The following is a 21,190-nucleotide window of genomic DNA, read 5'->3' as shown; positions in this document are numbered from 1 at the left end:
GCTCTTCCTCCCTTCCCTGACTGTCCAGGAGAAAGAGCTGTTTGTACATGCAGCGCTAAGGCTCCCATTCTGCACACCGCAGTAGCAACGCAGCACAAGAGCCCGGTCCTGTGGCGGGCCAGCACATGTTGACCCCAGGAGTGTCAGTGCAGGCAGGAGAGCAGCCCTTCCTTGGGTGCATGATGTTTTTACTCACACCTCTTTGGGCCACTCGGTAGCCCCTAAGGGTGCAAACTGGAGGGTAAACCTCAAGAGCAGACTTGCACAGTCTTCCTCCTTCAGCAGAAGCCAGGAGGATGGCACCCATCCAACCATCTCCATCTTCGTTACGAGCACTGAGTGCTACTGAACCCGAGACGCTGGGCCATGACCCTCCTCTGCAAGGCACTGCATCAAACCAAAAACGCCAGGTCCCCTGCCCTGAACAGCTTTCAATTGCCAAGATATTTCAGCACACACAGTCCAGAAAAAGACCCATTTACCACAGTTCGCGTGGATGCGGACGGCATCTGCACGCTCTTCTCTTGGGACCACTTACTATGTGTTTTACATAGGGACCAACCACCTATTTCACGCCAGAAACATCAACCATTTTTTAGCCTGTGTGAACTTTATACTTCCCTTCATTGCACGTAAGCTGTATCACAGCTAGCCTGCCCGGATTTATACTTTTAGCTTTCTGGCTCATCCCACTGGAAGAAATCATCAGGTTGCTTGGTTAGGCTATAAAAAAAAAATACTGCTTTCCTTAAGTTATATCAAAACCAAGTAATGTACATCCCACAGAAAAAAATGCTTTTCTGAGCTCCATTCCTGGCCAGGCCAAACCCAGGGGGAAATGTAGCTGTGTTCAGCAACAGACAGTAGCCACACAGACTACAATTTCAAATGTTTTTGTTTAAACAACAAAACCAAAACACCTCTGGCTTTGATGTGTAAGTGGTTCTGGCCTACAACAGAGAAACTCACCATATGTCTTAGGAATGCTCTACATGAAAATTGCCCTCAATTGCATTTACATAAACCCTGAGAAACAAGGTCAGCAGAGTTATCCACACTGCTCACTTTAAAACCCTTCTTCCTTATTGGAATTACTTGTTAAATCTCCTTGGAAACATAACTTGCATATTACCCTATTTGAATAGCTATTTTTTTGAAAGTGTTTTTAATCAAAAGCATTAGTCTGGTGATGCTTCTGTGCCACAAGATCCCACTAGATTTTGTGCAGTAGAGCTAGGTTTGTAAAGGTGACTGTGGCTGTGCTATTAATTCATTCATCACAGCTTTGCACCTTACAAAAGAAGGAAGGGAATTAACACGTGCTTTACAGACGGAGAAAACAAAGGCGTACCAAAATGAAGGTATGTGCCCAAGACCACCCAGCAAATCAGGAGCTGGAACACTTGCAGCATGCCAGCCACACAAGCCCTAATCCCAAGTGGCTCTTGTAATTAATCGTCTAATAATGAATAATTGCATAACTCCAAATGCCGACTAGCAAAAGTGATTTCCAGCAGAATGAATATTCAGCTACCTGGAAACACAAAACCCAAGGTCCCGACACTACTACTTTTTGGCAATTATATATCAGAAACCAAACTAAATCGTTCTAATTGTTCAGTGACCATCAGCTGTGCATTCCAGAAGCTAAAGCATTTCTTTGAGAAGTTGTTTATTTTCAACTTTCAGTCCAGCTTCTTTGTAATTCAGAGCATCAGGAAGGGTTTACCACTGCCTCGCTGAAGAGCTGCTCAGGGCCAAAGCAGAGACTTACATGCAGGTTCTCCCCAGCACAAAGCACGTCCCAGATCCGGTGCCACTTTCCACCTCCACTGGACACCAGAGACTTGTGCCGCAATCACCAAACCCTGCCCTTCTCCACAAGACTAAGCCAGGACTACGAGAAGGACGGGAGCGCTCTGCAAGAACTAACTCAAAGCCGGGAAGAAGGGCTGCCTCAGAACTCTGGCCAGGGACTCATTTCACGACTTCCAAAATGGGTCCGACACAGCGGAAACTTATCTTGCAGGTGCGGAGGCTGGTGCAGAGGCAGGACCCTCTGACTCTTCTTGTAGCGGGTCCCTATGGGGACTCATTGCACATCAGCCTTGACACCGACCAAGGGAGCACCCTCAGGCCCCCGACAGCCTGCTCCCCAAAGATGCTTAGCACCTCTCACCCTCGCAGGGGCTCAGAGGACTGACTGGCACCAAGTACCTTCTCCAAAGCAGACTGCAGGCTCAGAAATCCTGATGACTAACCAACCTCTGAAGACAGATTTGAGGGGGCAGGGGGAGAAAAAAAAAAAAACCCCACCATAAATTAGGTCAAATGCTCCTGGAAAATGCCAATTACTTTATATATAGCAAATTGCACTCGGATGTCATTTAATCTCAGCTTGCCGTTGTCAGATACTAGCTGAAATTCCCTGCTTTGCTTCGGCTGCCATATTAAAGTGCCGTGTATTCAATATTAATGAGACAGATGAAACAGAATAAGACTAGGTTGGCATTTTCTGTGATAAAAAACACTTTGTGGCAGAAAAGCATTCGTTTAGAAACATTAAGGATTCTTCTTGGCTTGGAAATTACATACAATATACAGTAAACAAATGAAACTGTTTTCAAATGTAATTAAAAATCTTCATCCTCTGATTCTATAAGCTAACAAAGGCGTAATCATTGATTCATTGTTTCTTATGTTAATAACAACCACCGTGGTGAGTTACCTGGCCACAACTAGGGAAAGCTTTACAGATAAAATTGGTGACACAGGATGTAAAAAATCACTTCCGCCCCTCAGTATCTACACCCTCGCACTTACACACAGACATAAAATTTCAGAGCGCAGAACTCTGTGAATGACCAAAAAAGAAAAGGCACAATGAGACCTGCCACAGCTCAACCTGGACATGAAACAGATTTGGGGGAGGAAAAAGCAGCAGCCAACGGATGTGGTGGTTTAGTGGTGTGATTCACCACTAGAGCAAGTCACCAGACAATCCAGCAAAATCCCTGCTCCTCTTGGGGTCTTGATGTGAAGATTTGAGGACTGTGCATGTGTTCAGCCCCAGATGGCTGCATTAAGCCTTGTAATCACTGCTAGCATTTACAGCTAGCAATATACCTGCTCACAGTATGACGACCTAATCTTTTAGCCGTAAAAGCTGAGAATAAATGAGAACCGTTTCCAGTTATTTAATTCAGCAATTTCTGAAAATATCACTCTTGACATCTCAAACTAGGAACAAAGACTATTGAAATATCATTAGCCATGCTGTTTCTAAGTTCATTCTGCAGATATCCAAGAAATTTCATTCTACCGATTAAAACAAAAGGAGACAACAGAGAAAACAAAAATCTTTAACCATATGAAACAGCAAGAAAAGGAAAATCCAACTACATTTATGCACAACCTCTTTATTGGCAACCCTGTACATTTCCTACACACATCTGGAGGATGTGGGGTAATCGACGTTATTGCAGAGAGGTGCCAAGAACGAGTGTCAACGATAACCAGATACTTTCACCTTTCCAGGTTGCAAATTTCTTATTTCCAAGCTAGGCTGTTGCCTGCCAAATTTTGTCCTGGAAATATAAAGCCAGGACCGTCACCCTGCTCTTCTTCATTCATCTGAAAGCTGCCAAAAGCTCCTAGGCTGACTCAGATTGGAGGAGATGGGTTTTCACAGGGGCTGAAAGGAGATAATTTGTGTGCTTCAAAAGGCAAAGACTTGGCTGTGGTTACAAGTGGGAACATCTATCTGAAAGAATAAAAGCAGACTTGCCATTCCATCTCTACTGCAGTTTGTGCTCTTGTACTTCACTGCGAATCAGTCACCGTGCTGCCCTGCAGAGGGAAATACAAGCTCACAGTGTCACTGAGCAAGCCAAGCAAGTCGTCTACCAAACTTGTTCCTCTCCCACCTTAGTTTTCTTTACAGACAAAACCAGAGGCTGCCACCACCAGACTGTCAGAAACTTAATTCAAGCCACGTTAATGTGCTTAAGCAAAGCATTCCGCACACTCGGTGCGTTCAGCACGTCTGGCAAAGAGATTCTGTTGAGTCTGTTGCTTACACAGGACATCGTACTTCACTTTGCACCCAGTTAACCTCCTGGCAAAACACCCTGACTTTGCACAACACCTTCAGATCCACGGATGGCCCCAAACAGTCCTGCAAATCATTTACAAACATCCCTCTCAGGATTTGAAACACTATTTCTCCCCCTCCATTCCCATCACATGAAGAGGTTAATATGATTTCTGAATTAAATACACAAGATGCATGCAGATTTCCAGAAACAATTCATATTAGAACTACTGCTGTGCACAGGAATCAGTTCTCAGGAGCTGCTGGCAAAGCAGGCAACATCTGTGGCAAACCCAAAATGTTTCTAAAACAAGCCTTTTTGTATTAGCTTGTGCCAAGTATTCATGACCAGATCTGGTAAAGAAATAACCCGCAATTACAGTACTTCAATAACATATTTCCAGCAGCTAGATCCCATCTGAAAATAAATCTGGGATGCAGAAATGGTAACAGAAAATCCAATTAGATAATAGAATCATCTAAAGAGCAATAAGCCAAGATGGAAAAAACAAGCAAACAAAAAAAAAATGAAAACCAGTAGTAGCCTGCTCTTTGCCATCACCTTATCTGGGATGCTACTAAAGGAATCAAAAGGCTAAGCCTGCAAGAAAAAGATTCAGCTCCTCCATATTTTCAGCAACTTCAAAAGCTCTAATTGCACATTCAGATCCTAAGGCTACTTAGCCACTTTTCTAAACACCAGCACGGTCCAGTTTTTTTAAAATATGGAGTCCCAAAGATAGCTCAAGTCTTATAAATTGCAGACCTCAGCAAAATAATTGTACTACTAGTGAAATGGCAATAATAGCCTTTGGACTACATTTCATGCCAACAGTGGGTATCACTTATATTGGATGAGCAGAGAGCACAGCCACAGCAAAAAAGCTTGTGGAAGGGCTGGGTATCGCTAATGGAAAACCACAGGGAACTTTTCCTCCTCATGGCTCTTTCTCCACCACCTCATGCAAGGCCAAGTGGGCTTGCCTACACCCACATCAATCACACCTGCCCTGTGGATGAAAACAGCTCTGGGGATGCCTGCAAGTCCTGGCCCACATACGTCTAAACCAGGCACCATGGCGTAGAGGAGGGGGAAAGGCATCCAGATGTAACGAAGTAGCCAAGAAAGCGCATCTCTTATTCCCCTCTCACTGAATGCATCACATAGCAGGATGCAAACTAGCACTTGTAGGGAGAAAGAAGAACATTTGGGGTAAAATTTTTGTTACCGCTGCCCTTAGCTAAGACAGCAAGACCCTGAACTCGGTTTTGTCTCTCTGATCTGGAGCATTCTCCACCAGTATTAATGCTGAATGCTAACAGCACCGCGGTGTTTGTCTGAACCATTATTACGCATCACTTATTACAGTAGGCTGGAGAGCTGTTCACAGAGCTGGAAGCGAAGGCAGCTAAATAGCGTACCTAAAAAAAGCTTGACATACTACATGGGGCTTTTTTTGGTTCTTTTTAAATCACCTGGTTGCACCCAACTGTTTTTAGTTGAAACTGCTTCAGTATCTTTTCCTCCAAGAGCCGCTGTAGCTTATAGGACTGAAACCTAGGGCCAAACCAAGCTAACAAAGCAGCTGGACAAGACAGAACCATTTGCCAAGCCAACAGAAGACCCTGTCCCCTTGGCCCCTCTCCGGCCAAGCAAGCCACAAGCTACCGAGCAGCCTCATGTCCGTGCTCTCGGCATTACCTCGAGAGGAAGAGGCATACCAAGGGCACAACAGAAGCGACAACCCTCAAATTGCTCCAGAACAGGCAGCCAGCCAGTAAAGCAATCTCTCTTGGGGGCTGCAGGGGTGGGAAGGGGACATATAAAACATGCCTTAGCTCTTGAGTAAATATTTTACTTCTCAGATTCATGCTGCTTACTTAATCAATCCCCATCATTATTTCAGAGGCCCTACTCAGACACTAAAATTGATTCCCCATGATCTCATCCACACAAAATAAGGATTTTCCAAGTATCCCCATCAGATCCTGACTCCAGGTCAGCTCGCTTCATGCTGGAAAAGCTAGACGCCCTAAGCTTGTAGTGGGCTGGACACATAACCTGCCCCATGACTGAGGCTGTGCTGAAAACAAGGCAAGGAGGAGACAGGTTCCCACCATTGTTAACAGCAATGGGAGAAACAAGAATTGTCTGAAAGAATTTCCTACTGCAAACAAGGCACCGAGGTGAATAAAGGAAATGAAGAGTTCACAAACTAAAATACAGTCCCGCATGCACCGCCCAGGTCTGCTTCTCTGGCACTGGCAGCTGAGCCAGGCCCAAAAAGCCACGCTTTGCAGTGGAAAGCGGGCAAGGAAGCCAAAGCCCATGCCCCAGGCCATCTCAGCTGCCCCAGCAGTACCACCCAAGCCCACGACATCACCACATTCACTGGGAGGAGAGTCCACAGCCCCGCGATGCTCCCTGGAGAATAGCCGACAGCAGGGACAGCTCAGTCTTGCAGTTAACTTGGAAAACGACAAGCTGCAAAGTAGCCAGAGCACTGCTGACCTGTGCCTGGAGCGTGACAATCCACTCCTTGCCCTGGGGTCCATCCCCAACCCGCCTCGTCCCCCAACCTCTCTCAGTTTCAGCTCGCCACCCGCAATAGCTCTTCTCCCACCCAGTAGCATCTTCGTTGGTGAAGACGGTCAGATGCTCAGCTAGCAAGAGCACAGAAACACTCACAGTGACAAGGATGTATCCCCGTTCTCAGTGCTCATCTCATCGCCTAATATCAGCGGTCATGGTGGCCCTGCTCCACCCACCAACACGCATGGATGTGGTTTTCCAGAGGTGCTGCCCCACAGCTCTTGCTGACCCCAGTGGGTGTTGGTAGATCTGCTGCTCAGAGAAAGATAAAGCATGCAGAGTCTTCAGCTCCATTAGCCCTGCTCTACCTTCTTGTCTCTCTCTTTCATTCCCTCCCCTCCATGGAAACTGGCAGTCTCTCATTATCAAGTATTTTTAAAACAGATGGAAGAATACACTGTGCTGCTTTAATCTCTCAGATAACGTTTTCCATGGTTCCCATGTAAAATTTGTGTTCCAGTTTCATTTTCCATCAATTTTTGTTTGACTTGGAGAGGAGCATACATTAGTGTATACATATGAGTAAAAGTTACTTTTACTCCTTTAACTAGACCAAGCTATGATTCTGTAAACATTTAGGATAAAAAATAAATAAATAAAGAGAAGGGTAGGGAGGCCAGAGCCCTCTTCCATGCTCCGAAGTACTGAGAAACCATCCAGCACTGGTCAAGATGCTGGGAATTAACCCGGGAGGAGGAAGAGGGTCCCCTATCTAGCACATCTCAACCGTTTCCAGGCTGCAAGTGGCTTATCTCACAGTGAACCCAGATGACCATATGCATCCTCCCACCCTGATGTATGTTTAAGCATACGCATGGCTTTCATCAGCTGAGAGGTCCCATGGCAGCTCCCAGCACCAATCCTGCCAAAACTTTGCTTATGCATGCCTTTACATTTACATTCCGAGATCAGTCTCTATTAAGTCAAATGAAATTACAGGCAGCGCATTACACATGTGTCTCCACATCTGTGGGATCAGGGCCTTAAAATGAAAGCCGCCCATCCTACCAAAACACACCCTGCTCAGCTACAATTAAACACAGACACTTCAGAGCAGTTTGCTGAAGTTATTTTTTATGCATGCTTTTACAATTAACATAATGTTATATCCTGCCAGGATGTAAAAGGTTGTGACTCAGGAATGTTATCATAGTTTTAAGTCAAACTGACTCGCTTTTCGATTCATTCCTTTGCTTTTCTTTCCCCCTTGCTTTAAGTCTACCTGCATGGTCCCTCCAACAAGACGCATACCACTTTGGGCCCTTATAAAATATGATTATTATGTTGAAAGCTTGATAGGCAAGCATTCATCAGCGTTGCCTTGCTCTACCATATAATTAGCTATTTCTTCAAACTCCCTACCGGCCCCCCAGCAACGCAACAGCAGCATGCAAAGTGGTAGCAGAGAGGATTAGATAAGAAGGTATACGAGACGAAACGCCCCCAACATCTACTGAATACCAGCCCACTGTCCTTTCTTCTCTTATCACCCCAAGATAAAACAACTCTCTTCTCCAAAAAGCACCAATACTGGAGGATGAACGGTCTGCCCACCAGCTGCTCTACACGAGGAAGCCGAGTGCCCTCATCCTTTCCTCTCCCACACACACACACTTGTCATGCTGAAAGATGCTTTATTCTGCAGTCCGTCCCACGGGACTGGACTCACTGGCACACAGATTTGAATTTAGTTTAACTGGTGCAAAACCCTCTGTCAATGCTGTTTTGGGATTGCTCGTGGACTTCAATTAACCAAAAACGTGAGACACTGAGTAGTGGTATCAGTTTAATAGAATGACAGAAAAATAAAGCAAAACAGATACACAAGAACAAACAGCAATCACGTCTTGCAGTAAGCCACGTTCCCGAGCCTACGTGTGTCTTGACATTGCTACTTTACACAAAGCAAAACGGCTCTGCTTGGCAATACCCTTCAGCCTGCCCTAAAAACCCGCTGAAGTGGTGATCTCAGTGCATCTTCTTACACTGAAAGACCAACTTCCAAGCATGCTTTAGACCGTAAAATCAAGGAATCATTTCAGAAGAAGATTTACAAACAGCTGGTATAATTTATAGGTATTCTGTTAGCAAACATTAGCTCTTATTTTGCTTAGTAGCATCACTTCCCCACCTCCAGTAACACCATTAACCCCGTCTTCATATATTTGCTTTGCCACATCAGAGGAACCATATAGCCCCGCAGATCCATAAAGGCATAATAAATGCTAAAAGAAACTGTCTCATCCTGGTCACATCTTGAACACAGACCATTTTCTTATTATGAGAAGGAGACACATTCAAGTCCTCCGCTCATGGGCAACATCTGTTTTACTCACAAGCACTAAAAAAGTCATCGGGAAGTCGGTCAAGTCTCTCTCCCTCCCCTGGCCGACGATGCACAAAAGTGCATTCAGTCTGGTCACGGTGGAGTTTCATTCACGTTTCTACAAGCTGGATGCGAGATTTTTTTTTTTTTTTTTTTTTTTTCGGGAACAGCATCTGTTAGTTTTTGTGGGTTAGGTTTTGTGGTTTGTGTTTTTTTTTTTTTTTTCCTTTCTCTCTGTAAAGGGGAAATCTTTTGTCTTTCTCAACATGGATGTAAGAAACTCCCGGCCAACCCATCCCCAGAAAAAACGGGTCACGCTGTAAGACGCAAAACCCTCGTGCTCCTCGGAAGGCTTTCACGCCGGGATTTCCATGACCGTTGCCCGCCGCAGCCGAGCGCCGAAAGCCTCCCCCCAGGGGCTGCGGGCACTTCCCCGCCCGCCCGGCCGCCCACCCCGTACGAAGCGCAGCCCTCCCCGCTCCCACCTCTTCCCATCCATGGGAATCGCCGGGGCAGAAACAGCCGCGGCGAGACACTAACCGCGGCCCCAGCCCTGGCGGCAAGCAGCCCGGGGACCACCCCCGGCGCCTCCCCGCTGCCCCGTGCGGTTCAACGCCAAGGGCTCCGGGGGGAGCCGCCCGCCGCCGGGCCCGGCCCCGCTACAACAAAGAGCCGCGGCCCCAAACCGGGGCGAAAAAGTTTTGCGCGGGTCCCCCCCCCCCCCCCCCGGCCCCGGGAAGGGGCACAGGCGGCGGCGCCCCGGCACGCCGCCCCGGCGAGCCCGCCGTCCCCTCGCCCCTCCGCATGACACCCCGGGCGCTGCGCCCCTACGGTCCCCGGCACGGCATCCCCGGCCCCGCACGCCGCCGTACCGGGGCGACTGGCCCCCAGCACCGCGCCCCGGGCGTCGCATTGCACCCCTCCGTTCCTCCAGCCCCGCAGGCCCCGGCATCGCTCCCCGCCGCCGCCGCACCCACCGCCGGTCTCCCCACGGCCACGGCCATCGCGGTGCGGTGCGGTGCGGTGCAGTGCGCTGCGCTCCCCGGCCCGCCGCCGCCGCCTTCTGCGCTGGCTGCTAGGGCTGCAACATGGCCACCCGGCGGGGAGGGCCCATGCGCAATGCAAAGGGGCCGGGCGGCGAGGCGGGACCCCCCCGGCCCTCCCCCGGGGCCGCCGGGGAGCGCGGACGGGCGGGCGGCACCGCCCCGGCCGGCCGCAGCCCCGCGCCCGCTCGGGGAACCCCGACGGGAGGCCGGAGCCCCCGGGGGGCCGCCCCGGGAGCGCGATCGATGCCCAGCGGGAATTGCAATTAACCCTCTCTTGGCGAGCTCCTCCGGGAAGGGGCAGCGCTGCTCTGCCCCACGGCCCGGCTGGCCGGGGAGGGGGAGCTCGGCCTGCTCCCTGCCCGCCGCCCCCCCCCCAGCCCGGCCGCTTGTCCCCCTCCCCTTCACCTGAAAGGGCCACTGTCTCCGACTCCAGCAGCCCTACAGCGATGGGGGGGACAGCTGAAAGCAGAGAGACCCATCTGCTCCTGGGGCGCTTGCAAAGAGATGGCCCAGCAAAGGACTGGTGAGGTCCTCCTGCTACCAGTTTGGTTAAGAAAGAGAAGAGGGATTCGGCAAAGAGGCATTTATAACAGGGAGTCAGACAGGAGCTCCCACAGCTGGGGCTGTTTGCCAGCAGGAGCCCTAATGCCCTCCTGTAATGGCACAGAGGGCAAAACCAGACACCCCATTCCTCTTGTCTCTCTGAGCCCTTCCCTCCTGCCCAACACACTCATGCTCTCTTTTCAGACAAGATGGGCATACTAAACAACAGCCATGGTGGCCAAGTGCTGCCCCCCTCCAGTGATTTCTAGGGAAGAAGCGGAACACAGCTGGCTTCTTGCTCCTCCCACTAGCAAAATGCTTAACTTCCTGATGTTAAGCATGATACCTCCTTACCTGCAAAGGTGGGACTCTTAGGACTAAATTCAACACATCTGCTCGCAAGCCTTCAACCAAGGCAGCAATGAAGGGCCAGCCCTGCTGGGTCAGCTCCTGCAGCATTTTGCAAGGCATAAAACCCCAAAAGGCTACAGAAGACAGAGATCCAATTTGCTGCATGCATGAAGGACATGTGGAATGACAGACACATCAGTGCTAGTCCTTTATGTGAACATACACAGAATCAGAACAAAAAAGCCAAAAGGATAAAAACTGAGAGCACCTTCTAGAACTGAATGACCCAGGGTAGTAAGTAAATAAATCTCAGCGGCACACTTACCATTTGTACATCCTTCAACCCAAAGCTCTTACCTTTTCACTCTAAAAGCCATTTTTGTACCACTATGAAGAAACACGTGGCTCTTTGTAGGGATCTACAAAGTCCAGGCATTGTCTTCCCACAGCTCTTTTTATTGTGTTTTGAAGGACTTGGGAGCTGATATTTGAGAGCAGTCACCCACGCCTGCTCCCACAGCCCCCAGACTGAACAGGAACCAGAGGAAGCAAAGAGCACTACCTGGCTCTGGTCCTCACCTGGGGCTGAGGATCTGCACCTGGGGCAGCAGCCCTTAACTGGGCACGGGTGCAGCCATCATTAGCAAAGCTGCTAAACCAAAAAATTCTAATGGGGTTTCTACCTGTAAAATTTTGCAAGCATAGTTGATGCGGTGCTTTTATTACGCTAATGTGTTAGGTGTTACTGCTAATATCCTAGGGAGGCTGCTATATTAGACTCATGTTCTTGCCCTTATAGCAAATTCCTCCTGCATGCACAGCTCCAGGTGAGGAGGTGCTGAGCGTGCCTGTGCTGGGAAATGTGCTCAGACCAGTGCAGCCTCTAGTGGAAACCCGATGATCGTATCTAAAGAGTTGCCCTCATTGCATCTGTGGGTGAGGCAGACACAGCTTCACCTTGTCTGAATTACAGGCATGCGTGATATTCATACATCAGCTTAGCTAACGCAAAGACCTTCTGCGTTTGCAAAACTCTAACGTGACTCACCTTGTCCTTCCTTGGCCCAAAGCTTGGCTCAAAGTGGTGGAGTTTTCTCTGCGACACTCATGCGTACAGACCTTCCTGGGTATGGCTGTTCATGCTGAAAGAGTAGGGGAAAAAAACCCATCACGACAAAGAAATGTTCTGCAATCTCTCTAGATCTCAGCTAGCATAATTCCTTGCATTCCTAGTGTTCAGTGGGAAGAAGCAGACCCCTCGCTCCACAAAGTTTCATAACTGCTGCTAACAAACCGGTACCTGTGCAAAGGGAATTGCCAGTCCCTCACTCTAGAGACCCTGTGGGAACCATTTTTCCAAAGCTGTTTTGCATCATTTTGCAGATATGGCACGTCAATGCTTTAATAACCTTTTGTGTCAGCTGTGGGGCAATTTCTCAGATTATATGGGATGAGAAAATACGCAAGTAGACACAGAACTTGGGTTAACTTACCTGCTGTTTAAAAACAAACACAGGTATATAGCTCCCTAAAGGCAACATCTTCTTGCACTACAATAGGAAGCTACAAGACTAAGTGGTGGCCTTATTTTTTATTTTTTTTTTAATGTTGAAGTAATGCTTGATCCTGCCTCCATTTTGTGATTAGCACTGCTCACAACTTACTCAAATTTCACCCAAAGAGACCTGCTGTGTCCAGAACTCCCAAAGAGGGCGAGACCGGGGTAAATTTAGCAATACTGAGGACTCCTACCCACAACAAAACTGACCGATTTACAGACAGGGTAAATCGTTAAAGCATAAAGGGAAACAAGAGTCTCTTTAAACCACTTAGCGTGAAGCAGGCGATGAAGCAACTCCAGGTAGTAGGGCTGCGCTTCTCCTTGCCTGCATGCAGTGTTACACTCCCTTAATCCCAAAATGTGATTTGCAGCTCAGGCTGTAAGGGGAGAGACGGGTGCCAGCATTTGGTCTGCCTCTGAATCAACGCGAGCTACTCTTTCAGCAGACTTCTGTATGTGCCAACAAAGGGTATCAACAGACAGTCGTAACCAAACGGGTTACAACCAACTGCCGTATAATTGTCCGCCACCTGAGCTATCCAGTAAGCAACACGCTCCCAGCCAGTAGTGGCTGTCAAGTGAGATGCATCAGTTTAACCCATTTCACTCGAACAAGCTCAGTGACGCTTTTCCAACCTCAGCAATGCAAAAGCATCAGCATTCAGTGCTGGTCTCAGTCCTGCAGGTACTTCAGCAGTCACTTAGCGTTACCTGAGTGTGTTTCACTAACTTCAAGAAAAAAGTTTACAGGGTGAGGGCTGACATTTCTCAGTAGAAAAACATCTATTTTTTTTTAGTCAAAGCTAAGCTTACAGTAAGGAAGATAATACCTCCGAGAGTGTTTAAATAAAAATATGATCTCATAGAAAGCCTCCTGCTTACACCTTAGTCCATTAAACCAAAACAACGCTTTCATAGGAGTGTTGTCATTTGCCGCTGTTATTTACTCGGATTTTTTATCTTCACAATCTACCCTCCTCTCTTATTTGTGATCACAACTATATCATTATGCTCCATTCATTTCATCACAACCGCTTCCGCTGAGAGCGTGCTGCTCTCAAACACAGAGTTGTGACTGCAGTTCAGGGCTCATCAGAAGAAGAGGGAGAAAGGTATTTATGGCTTGAAGAACTGTACCAAAAGCATGTACAAAATGATAAAATATTAACATGAGACTTACCCTTTTCCCAGCACCTGCACCCAACTCAGATGAACACCACTGATGGGCTGCAACCACACTCTCCTACAATATACACCACAGGGAAAACCAAAAGCAAGATGTGGCAGAGCACCTAGCGCAGTTTCTCTTGCTGTACCACCCAAGCAAGCCAAACCTTGGCACACTGGAAGACTTTTCTGATACATTGCATAAACTGTAACTTCTAACTTAGAAACTTGAAACTTTCTTTCAGGGCTGCTCCCACCACTCCAGAGGTTACAGTTTAGCAGTCCTGCGGCTGCACAGGGCAATTTATCCTGCAAACCGGCGTGATAACGTACTGAGGCAGAAACTAATGCTTCAGAGTCAGCAATCCAAAAGCACAGACCTGTGTAGCTTGCTTACTCGAGAGCAACACTGCCGCACGCATCCACTCTTGAATGTGTTTGCAGGGGATAAATCTTAGAAGTTATCCCAAGGTTTTGTGTTACCGAAACAGAAATCACAAGCCTGTACACACCATCTATTGCAATCTCTGCCTGGGGTTTGTGAAGGTTGCGTACGCTTCTGGACTTGCAGCGGGCTGGAGGGTATTCCAGCTGCCTAGATTACAGGCAGCTAAAAATATTTATGGATACCCGGGAGCCTGCAGTAGAGATGATTTCCGGAGCGTGACTTAGGACCCGACCCAGACCTCTTTAAAGCCAGGAGCCTATATCGAGCTCAGTCCCTCCACGCCTCTGTTCCCTGACTGTAGGACAGAAAAAACCAGCACACCCTCTCCCCCACACTTTCCACCCATATTCACTCCCCAAACTCCTTGGGGCAGGGGCTGCCATTTGCTTGGTGTATACAGGACACATTGTCCACTGGAGCCCTGATCTTATCCATCCCACTCAGCTGTAATGTACACCCTCGTGATAATAGCATTAGCAATACAGAACAACATTAGAACCCCAGTCCAGCACAACGTGTGTCCAACCTGCCTCAGGCATACAGCAAATACAGAGATGATATGAGATATAATTTGACTTTGGGCACTCTTGGTACTTGTGTGTAGTTGTTGTACGTGGGTACAATCCCACACACTTGTAATAACAGCTACGCTGAACCACATCACATTCGTGTATCTTTATTGCTAGTTTTCCTAAGTCACAGAATCACAGGGCGGTTCAGGTTGGAAGGCACTTCTGGAGATGGTCTGGTCCAGCCCCTGCTCAGGTGGGGTCACACAGAGCAGGACTGCGTCCCGTGGAGCTTTGAAAGTCCCTGAGGACGGAGACCACAACCTCTCCAGGCAACCCACTCCAGTACTTGATCACCCTCACTGCAAAAGAGTTTTTCCTCCCACGCAAAGGTAACTTCTTGCATTTTAACTTGTGCCCATCATCTCCGGTCCGTTCACTGACATGATGACTGATGAAGTGCTCTTTCTGCTCACCGCACGCCAGCAAATTACCCTCGCTCTTCTCAGAGCACTAGCAAGGCTCCTCCAGCCCCTCTACCCCGCTTCCCTCCTTCACCGCCGCTGTTTCTCAGGCCTGTCACCCCCGCCCCACGGGCCGCCACCCCGGGCAAAGGCAACCGGGGGGGTGGCGGCCCGGCTGCGAAGGAGGAGAAGGAGGAGGCGGCGGCCGCGGAGAGGCCCGGCGCGGCAGGAGGCGGGTTTCCCCGCCGCGGCAGCGCCGCGCAGCTGGGTGCAGCGCCGAGCACCGAGGCGGAGTACCGAGAGCCGGCTGGCCCGGAGCATGGCGCGGGAGCTGAGCCAGGAGGCCGTGCTGGATTTCCTCTGGGGGGCCGGGGGCCGAGCCCCCAACACGGCGCTGCTCCGCCACTTCCAGCCCTTCCTCCGCGACCCGGCGCTGACGGAGCAGCAGCGGCGGGAGCGCCGCGAATATTTCAAGAGCCTCGTCAATTCCCTGGCCACCGTCCACCCCGCCGCCGCTCCCGGCGCCTCCAAGGACATCGTCCTCCGCCGCAAGTACCGCGACCTCCTCGACGAGGAGCTGCCGCCGCCGCCGCCGCCGGAGGAACGGCAGGAGCGGGACAAGGAGGAGGAAGAAGAGAAAGAGCCGCCGCCGCCGCCGCCCCGCCGCGACCCCGGCCGGCGGCGCGGCCCCCCGGGGAAGGCGGCGGAGAAGACGCGGCCCGCCGGGGGACAGCCCCCGAGGGCCGCCGTCGCGGGGGGCTGCGCCGCCCGGGGCCGCGGCGGACCCTGCTGCGAGTGCCGCCGGGCGCGCCGCGCCGCCGCCTCCGCCGCCGCCCCCCCGCCGGGCCCCGGGGCGCCGCCCCCCGCCGGGCCGCCCCGCTCCCGCTCCCGCTCCCGCTCCCCGCCGCCCCCCGCGCAGCCGCCCCCGTACCGGACCCGGCCGCTCTCCTCGGGCCCCTGGGCGCTTCGCCCCGACGGGCCGCCGCGCTCCCGGCCCCCGGCGCTGCCGTCGGGTCCTGGGGCGCTGCCCCCCGCCGGGCCGCCCCCATACCGGAGCCTGCAGCCGCCCTCCGCCAGACCGTGCCGGTCCCGGTCCCCACCGCTGCCCGGGGTGCTGCCTCGCACCGGGTCAGCCCCGTTCGGGTCCCTGCCGCCGCAACGCCCTAGAGGGCCGCCCCCCCCCCCGTCCCCGCCACTGCCGTCGGGCCCCGGGGCGCTGCCCCCTGACAGGCTGCCGCAGCCCCGGTCTCCGCCACCGCCCCCCGCCGGGATGCCTCCGCTGAAGGCCCCACCACGCTCAGCAGGCCCAGGGGGGCGGCCCCCCGCCGGACCGTCCCAGTCCCCGCTACTGTCCTGGGGCCCCAGGGCGCTGTCTCCCACCGAGCTGCCCCTATCCCGGTCCCGGGGGCCACCCCTCGCCGAGCCACCCCCGTGCCGGTGCCCGCCGTTGCTGTCCGCCCCAGGGGTGCTGCCCCTGTCGCGGTCCCTGCAGGTGCTCCCCGCCGGGCCCTCCCCATCCCCACCGCTTTTATCGGGCCCAGACGTGCTACCGGCCACCAGGCTGCCTCCATCACAGTCCAGGTCCCTGCAGCAGCTCCCCACCCGGTCATCCCCACCCCCGCCGAGGAGATCCAAGGTGCTGACCCCCAACGGACCAACCCGATCTCAAGCCCTGCTGCTGTACCCATACCAAACCCTGCCGCTGCCGTCAGGTCGTGGGGTGCGGCCGCCCCCCTCCCAATCCCCACCGCAGTCCCCCACCCAGCCAGCCCCGTCCCGCTCCCCGCAGCCACCCCCTGCCGGGCCACCCCCATCCCAGTCCTTGCTGCCGGCGCAGGGCCCCGCCGGGCCCCAAGCCCCAGACAGCAGCCCCCCAGCACGGCTGCCTGTCTTCAGGAGCATCAGGTGCCAGCTTGCTTTGCTGGAGGTGCAGGGCATCCCCCCATCGCTGCCGGATGACTGTGGGCAGCAGCCCCGCACCATGCCCTCCAAGAACTCCCTCAGGAATGTCCCAAGCCGGGGGCTGTTGGTGCCACTGGGGCAGCGGGAGCACGCCTGGCTAGTGGCTATGTCAGCGGGGTGCTGGGCTCGGGTGCGGGGGCTCTTCCTGGAAGAGCCGGAGCTGGCCCTGAAGCGGGACTTCATGTCAGGCTTCACGGTCCTTCACTGGCTGGCCAAGCACGGTGACGGGCCAGGCCTGCAGGAGCTGGCGGCAGCGGCACGGCAGGCTGGGCTGGCCCTGGACGTGGATGCCCGCTCCGGCTGCGGGTACACTCCGCTGCACTTGGCTGCCATACACGGCCACCAGCTTGTCATCAAGGTGCTGGTGCTGCAGCTGGGGTGCCAGGTACAGGTGCGGGACAGCAGCGGGCGCCGGCCCTGGGAGTACCTGGGCAGCTCCACCTCGGGGGAGATCTGGCAGCTCCTGGAGGCACCCCGAGGCACCATTATGTTCCCCACGCAGCCCCTGGCCCGCAGCGTGTCCTCTGCCAGCAAGGTCTCGCTGTCCGCTGGCAGGACAGCACTGCCTGCCTGCCTCAGGCCGCAGCACGGCCGTGGGGCAGACTCCCACCGAACAGGCAGTGAGAGTGACTGAGAGACAGCTCCCTGGCATCCCCTGCCAGTCGAGATGGGACTTTGGTGGCCATCCCACAAGAGGAAGCCAGGCAGGCAGAAAAAAGCTGTGAAACAGATTGAAGCTATTGAAGAATGTACTGTTAAATTAATCCAATGAACTGTTGTCTGAGCCTGTCTGCCCTCCCTCTCATTTCTCGCTTTTCTGCCAGTGAGAGGATGCAACAACTCTGCTGGAAGCAGGCAGACCCCTTGGTAGGCAAGTCTTATGCAATCCACAGGGCAGGTACCAGCTGCTGGGTGCAGCCACAATCACCAGTGTTAGTGGGACCATGGGTTTGGGATCTCAAACTCCGGTGCGAAGCTCACAACCTGGCCCCAAGCAGGGCGGAGTGCTTGCTTTTGCTTACAGTGACAGATTGTTGTTGGTCCTGGGGTTTGCAAAACACTTGTTTACACCGCCTAAATTCTGGGGAGTAGCTAAGACTGCGTCCCTTTTTAATCCCAGCAGATTAAGGACGAGTCCTGCGTTTGAAAATGCAGCTGATCAAGGTCCAGCCTTCCAGCAAGCGTCCTCAGAGAACGACTGGCAGTGGCGCAGGGTAGCAGCTGGAGAGCCCTGAGTAGAGGAGGGTGTAACACACCTACCCCATTTCTCAGCCCGCCTTGCCCACCAGCCCATGCAGAAAGGAATGCAGGGCAGCACCGCAGCCCTGCTCCTCCCCACAACTGCCCCGGGCTGGTCGGCAGCACCGATACTGCCCCTTCCTTCCTGCATCTCCAGTCCCTTTCCTCACACCGCAGGACTAGGAAGTGGTACCCACGTTGTGGCTAGAGCCCTGTTCCCACGCCTGGGGATGGAAAATGTTGCTGCAGGAATCTGTGTTGGGCAGAAAAGGAGTTGTGCTGTGGTACGGCTCCCAGGCTTGTAAGGGGAAGGCAGTTTCATAACCAGAGCTGCATTTCCCCGGAGACCCCAGCCCTAAATTGCCTCATAGGTGTTTATGTGATGGGAGTGGGTGGCGTTGGGGGTCCAGGTGCAGGGAAGAGATGTCCAGTGCAGTCTTTCCTGAGAGCTTACAAACAACAAGCTGGCTTTAGAAATCTCAGTGGATTCTGTGGGTCATATAATGTACTCTACTCTCTGTTTTAACATCAATGAGCTTCTAAACAGTCAAAAATTGCAATACATTAATCTTGCGCCTAACCCGGCTCTCCTATACATCCTTTATGAAGGCAGGAAGAGAGCTAAGATACATGAGACAGGGGTACATCACTGCCTGGTTGATGCTCCTGCTGCTGGGTGACCCCAGATATAGGACCAGTGGGTGTCAGCGCTTGTGAAACTGGGGCTGCTGGCGCTGCTTCAGCGGGACGCTTTGGGGCAGGCCAGTGCAGTAGGTGGGAGTGCTCATGTATTTGAGGCATGTGCCCAAATGCCTGCAGTTTCGGGGAGGAACGGGAATCAGGGCAGCAGAACCTGACCCTTGCATAACACACATGCTGGGGAATGCCTCGAGTCCTTGCTCAAGCACTAATTGAGGTCTCCTTTTTGCTTTGGGGTTGAGGGAGGAATTCTTTCCTGCAGAAGGGAAACTACTCTGCCTGACTCTGTGGTCACAAAAGGTTGTAGCCTTTTCCCAGCCTGGTTTTCTCCTTTCACAGGGGAAAGACCTCAGGAAACCAGAGCAGTGTAGGTTACAGCCTAGATCAGCACCGACGTGCAAAGTGGCTGATGTCTGGTAAAATGCTGAAGTCTTCTCCACCACATCCAGAGCCATTGCCACAATTCACATCATGCACCGGGCTCCCTTGGGAAAGGGCTCGCTAAAGCCTTCCATGAGCCTCAGCTAGTAGCTTTTAAAAGCAGCCTGTTGACAGGGGGTATCAGGGATGCCATCAGAGCCTTTGAGTACAGCGAGCTTCAGGGAAGAAACCCCAAATGAAAGAAGTTTGTGAGCTTACTAAAGCTGTCTGGTGGGGAGCATACTTTTACTCCACAGCCATCTACAGCTTCCAAAGAATAAGATTTTCCCCTTACTATCTCCAGTGTTGCTAAGACAAAGACTGAGAAGGACAGTGCTACCTTGGGATTCTCATTTTACAGCCTTTCCATGACCTTTCTCCGTGACGCAAATCTAAGTAGCGCTTTTTTTCCTGCACACTGTTGCAGACCTTGTCTGTCATTTTTTTCGAAGCAGTTTTCTCTCCCTAGTAGTATGTAGTTCAGCAGTCTAACAAGAAGTTGTGAAATCATTTTGTGACCACTGTTTGTTCGCCTGTTGATATGACACAGACAAGCTGCTTTCTCCAATTTTTAAATTATAAAGCGACTCTTAGGAAGTCTGAAACTGCAAAAAGCTTTCCCTACTGGATCCAGTGTGCATTCACTCTGGTTTATCACCCTGGGATTACATAGGGGTTCTTGGATTGCTAATATTGGTAATACTGCACAGCTCCTACACCACACTTTTTAAAAGCAGTCAGTCACCGCGTGTGGGAATAACCATTTGTTTAAGCCACAGAAAGTTGCATGCTCCAAGTTCTCTGCTGGTCAAATAAACAATGGGCAGGGTGAAACCCATCTCCAGCCCATTGTGGAAGATCTTTCATCAGCCGTGCCTGGAGGAATCACACTGCTGCCCTGGAGCATCAGGCAGGTAGAGCGATACAGGCGTCATAGGTCCGGTCCCCCGGGAATAATCCACCCCTGGATACACACACACGCAGCCTGAGCCTCTCCGTTTCAAAGCGCTCCTGACCTCCTTACTACTTACTCATCAGGCTGCCTGGCCTCTTCCACACCCGCGCACGCTGCTGTTTCCTCATTGCAGGTGGACATGGCTCCTTGCCTCACACCCAATCCAGGCATCTGATTTTGCACCACCCTGGAACACAGGACATATCACGGATTAATGCACAGCAGGACTCTGCCCTCTCCTCTCATTGCTTTTGAAAACACACGTCCCACTCCATGGCTGATGATGATAAAGTCCACCCCTCTGCTCTCCAATGCTTATCTTTTAACTAACTGCTTTGTACTCTGAAAGCCACATCCTTCAAAGGAGGGGGGTGCTTTTTCACCCAGTAGCCTTTGCCCATCACATACTGTCAAGCCTGTGAACTCTGAGCCTTACTAATCTATGGTAAAGGTAACCCTGAAAGCACAGTACCCCCCTTCTCACCACCTCCCTGTTCCTGGGGCACATGCTTTCACACCCACTCATTAGACCGCTAAAAGCAGACAGCGCAGCAGAGCTGGATGTTGATCTTGATTCATGTGGCTTCTGTTAAGGTCTCGATTATGTTCCCAAATTGTGGCTCTGATTAGACTCATGCTGCAGCCTTTACTAACAGAAATTGCACAGGTGAGCTGGCAGTCTGATGCAATTGCTCAGCTATTAATGAAGTCTCTTTGTTAGTCACTCGCTGTCCTTTGCCTATAGGGTCTTTGTCACTGAAGCCCAATAGAATGGCTTCTTAAACCATAGGAGTTTGCAAGACTAGTGCTTAAA

At 51.8% G+C, this 21,190-nt stretch overlaps 2 protein-coding genes across 4 annotated transcripts in view; one reads left to right on the top strand and one right to left on the bottom strand.

The window, feature by feature from the left end:
* SEPTIN11 (septin 11) overlaps positions 1-10,134 on the bottom strand; it is a 59,717-nt gene extending 49,583 nt beyond the window's left edge. For all 3 annotated transcript variants that reach the window (XM_052812740.1, XM_052812722.1, XM_052812731.1), the window contains exon 1: positions 9,990-10,134. In XM_052812740.1, coding sequence (XP_052668700.1) covers positions 9,990-10,016 — 27 coding nt within the window. In that variant the 5' untranslated portion in view covers positions 10,017-10,134. The remainder of the gene's footprint in view (positions 1-9,989) is intronic.
* Positions 10,135-15,388: 5,254 nt separating this feature from the next.
* Positions 15,389-17,719, top strand: SOWAHB (sosondowah ankyrin repeat domain family member B). The gene is made up of 2 exons (XM_052812783.1): positions 15,389-15,944; positions 16,128-17,719. The coding sequence occupies exons 1-2, from the start codon at positions 15,421-15,423 to the stop codon at positions 17,695-17,697; spliced, it is 2,094 nt and encodes a 697-aa protein (XP_052668743.1). The 5' UTR covers positions 15,389-15,420; the 3' UTR covers positions 17,698-17,719.
* Positions 17,720-21,190: the final 3,471 nt, after the last annotated feature.

The sequence above is a fragment of the Harpia harpyja genome, chromosome 2 (genome assembly GCF_026419915.1).
Source record: "Harpia harpyja isolate bHarHar1 chromosome 2, bHarHar1 primary haplotype, whole genome shotgun sequence".
Lineage (NCBI taxonomy): Eukaryota > Metazoa > Chordata > Aves > Accipitriformes > Accipitridae > Harpia > Harpia harpyja.
This window is presented reverse-complemented; position numbering and strand designations above follow the sequence as displayed.

Bases quoted from the DNA above. Each gene is read 5' to 3' on its own strand.
- SOWAHB (XM_052812783.1), top strand. From the start codon at position 15,421: ATGGCGCGGGAGCTGAGCCAGGAGGCCGTGCTGGATTTCCTCTGGGGG. The intron at 15,945-16,127 runs GGGCCCCGGGGC...TCCTGGGGCGCT, and splicing joins TCCGCCGCCGCCCCCCCGCC to GCCCCCCGCCGGGCCGCCCC.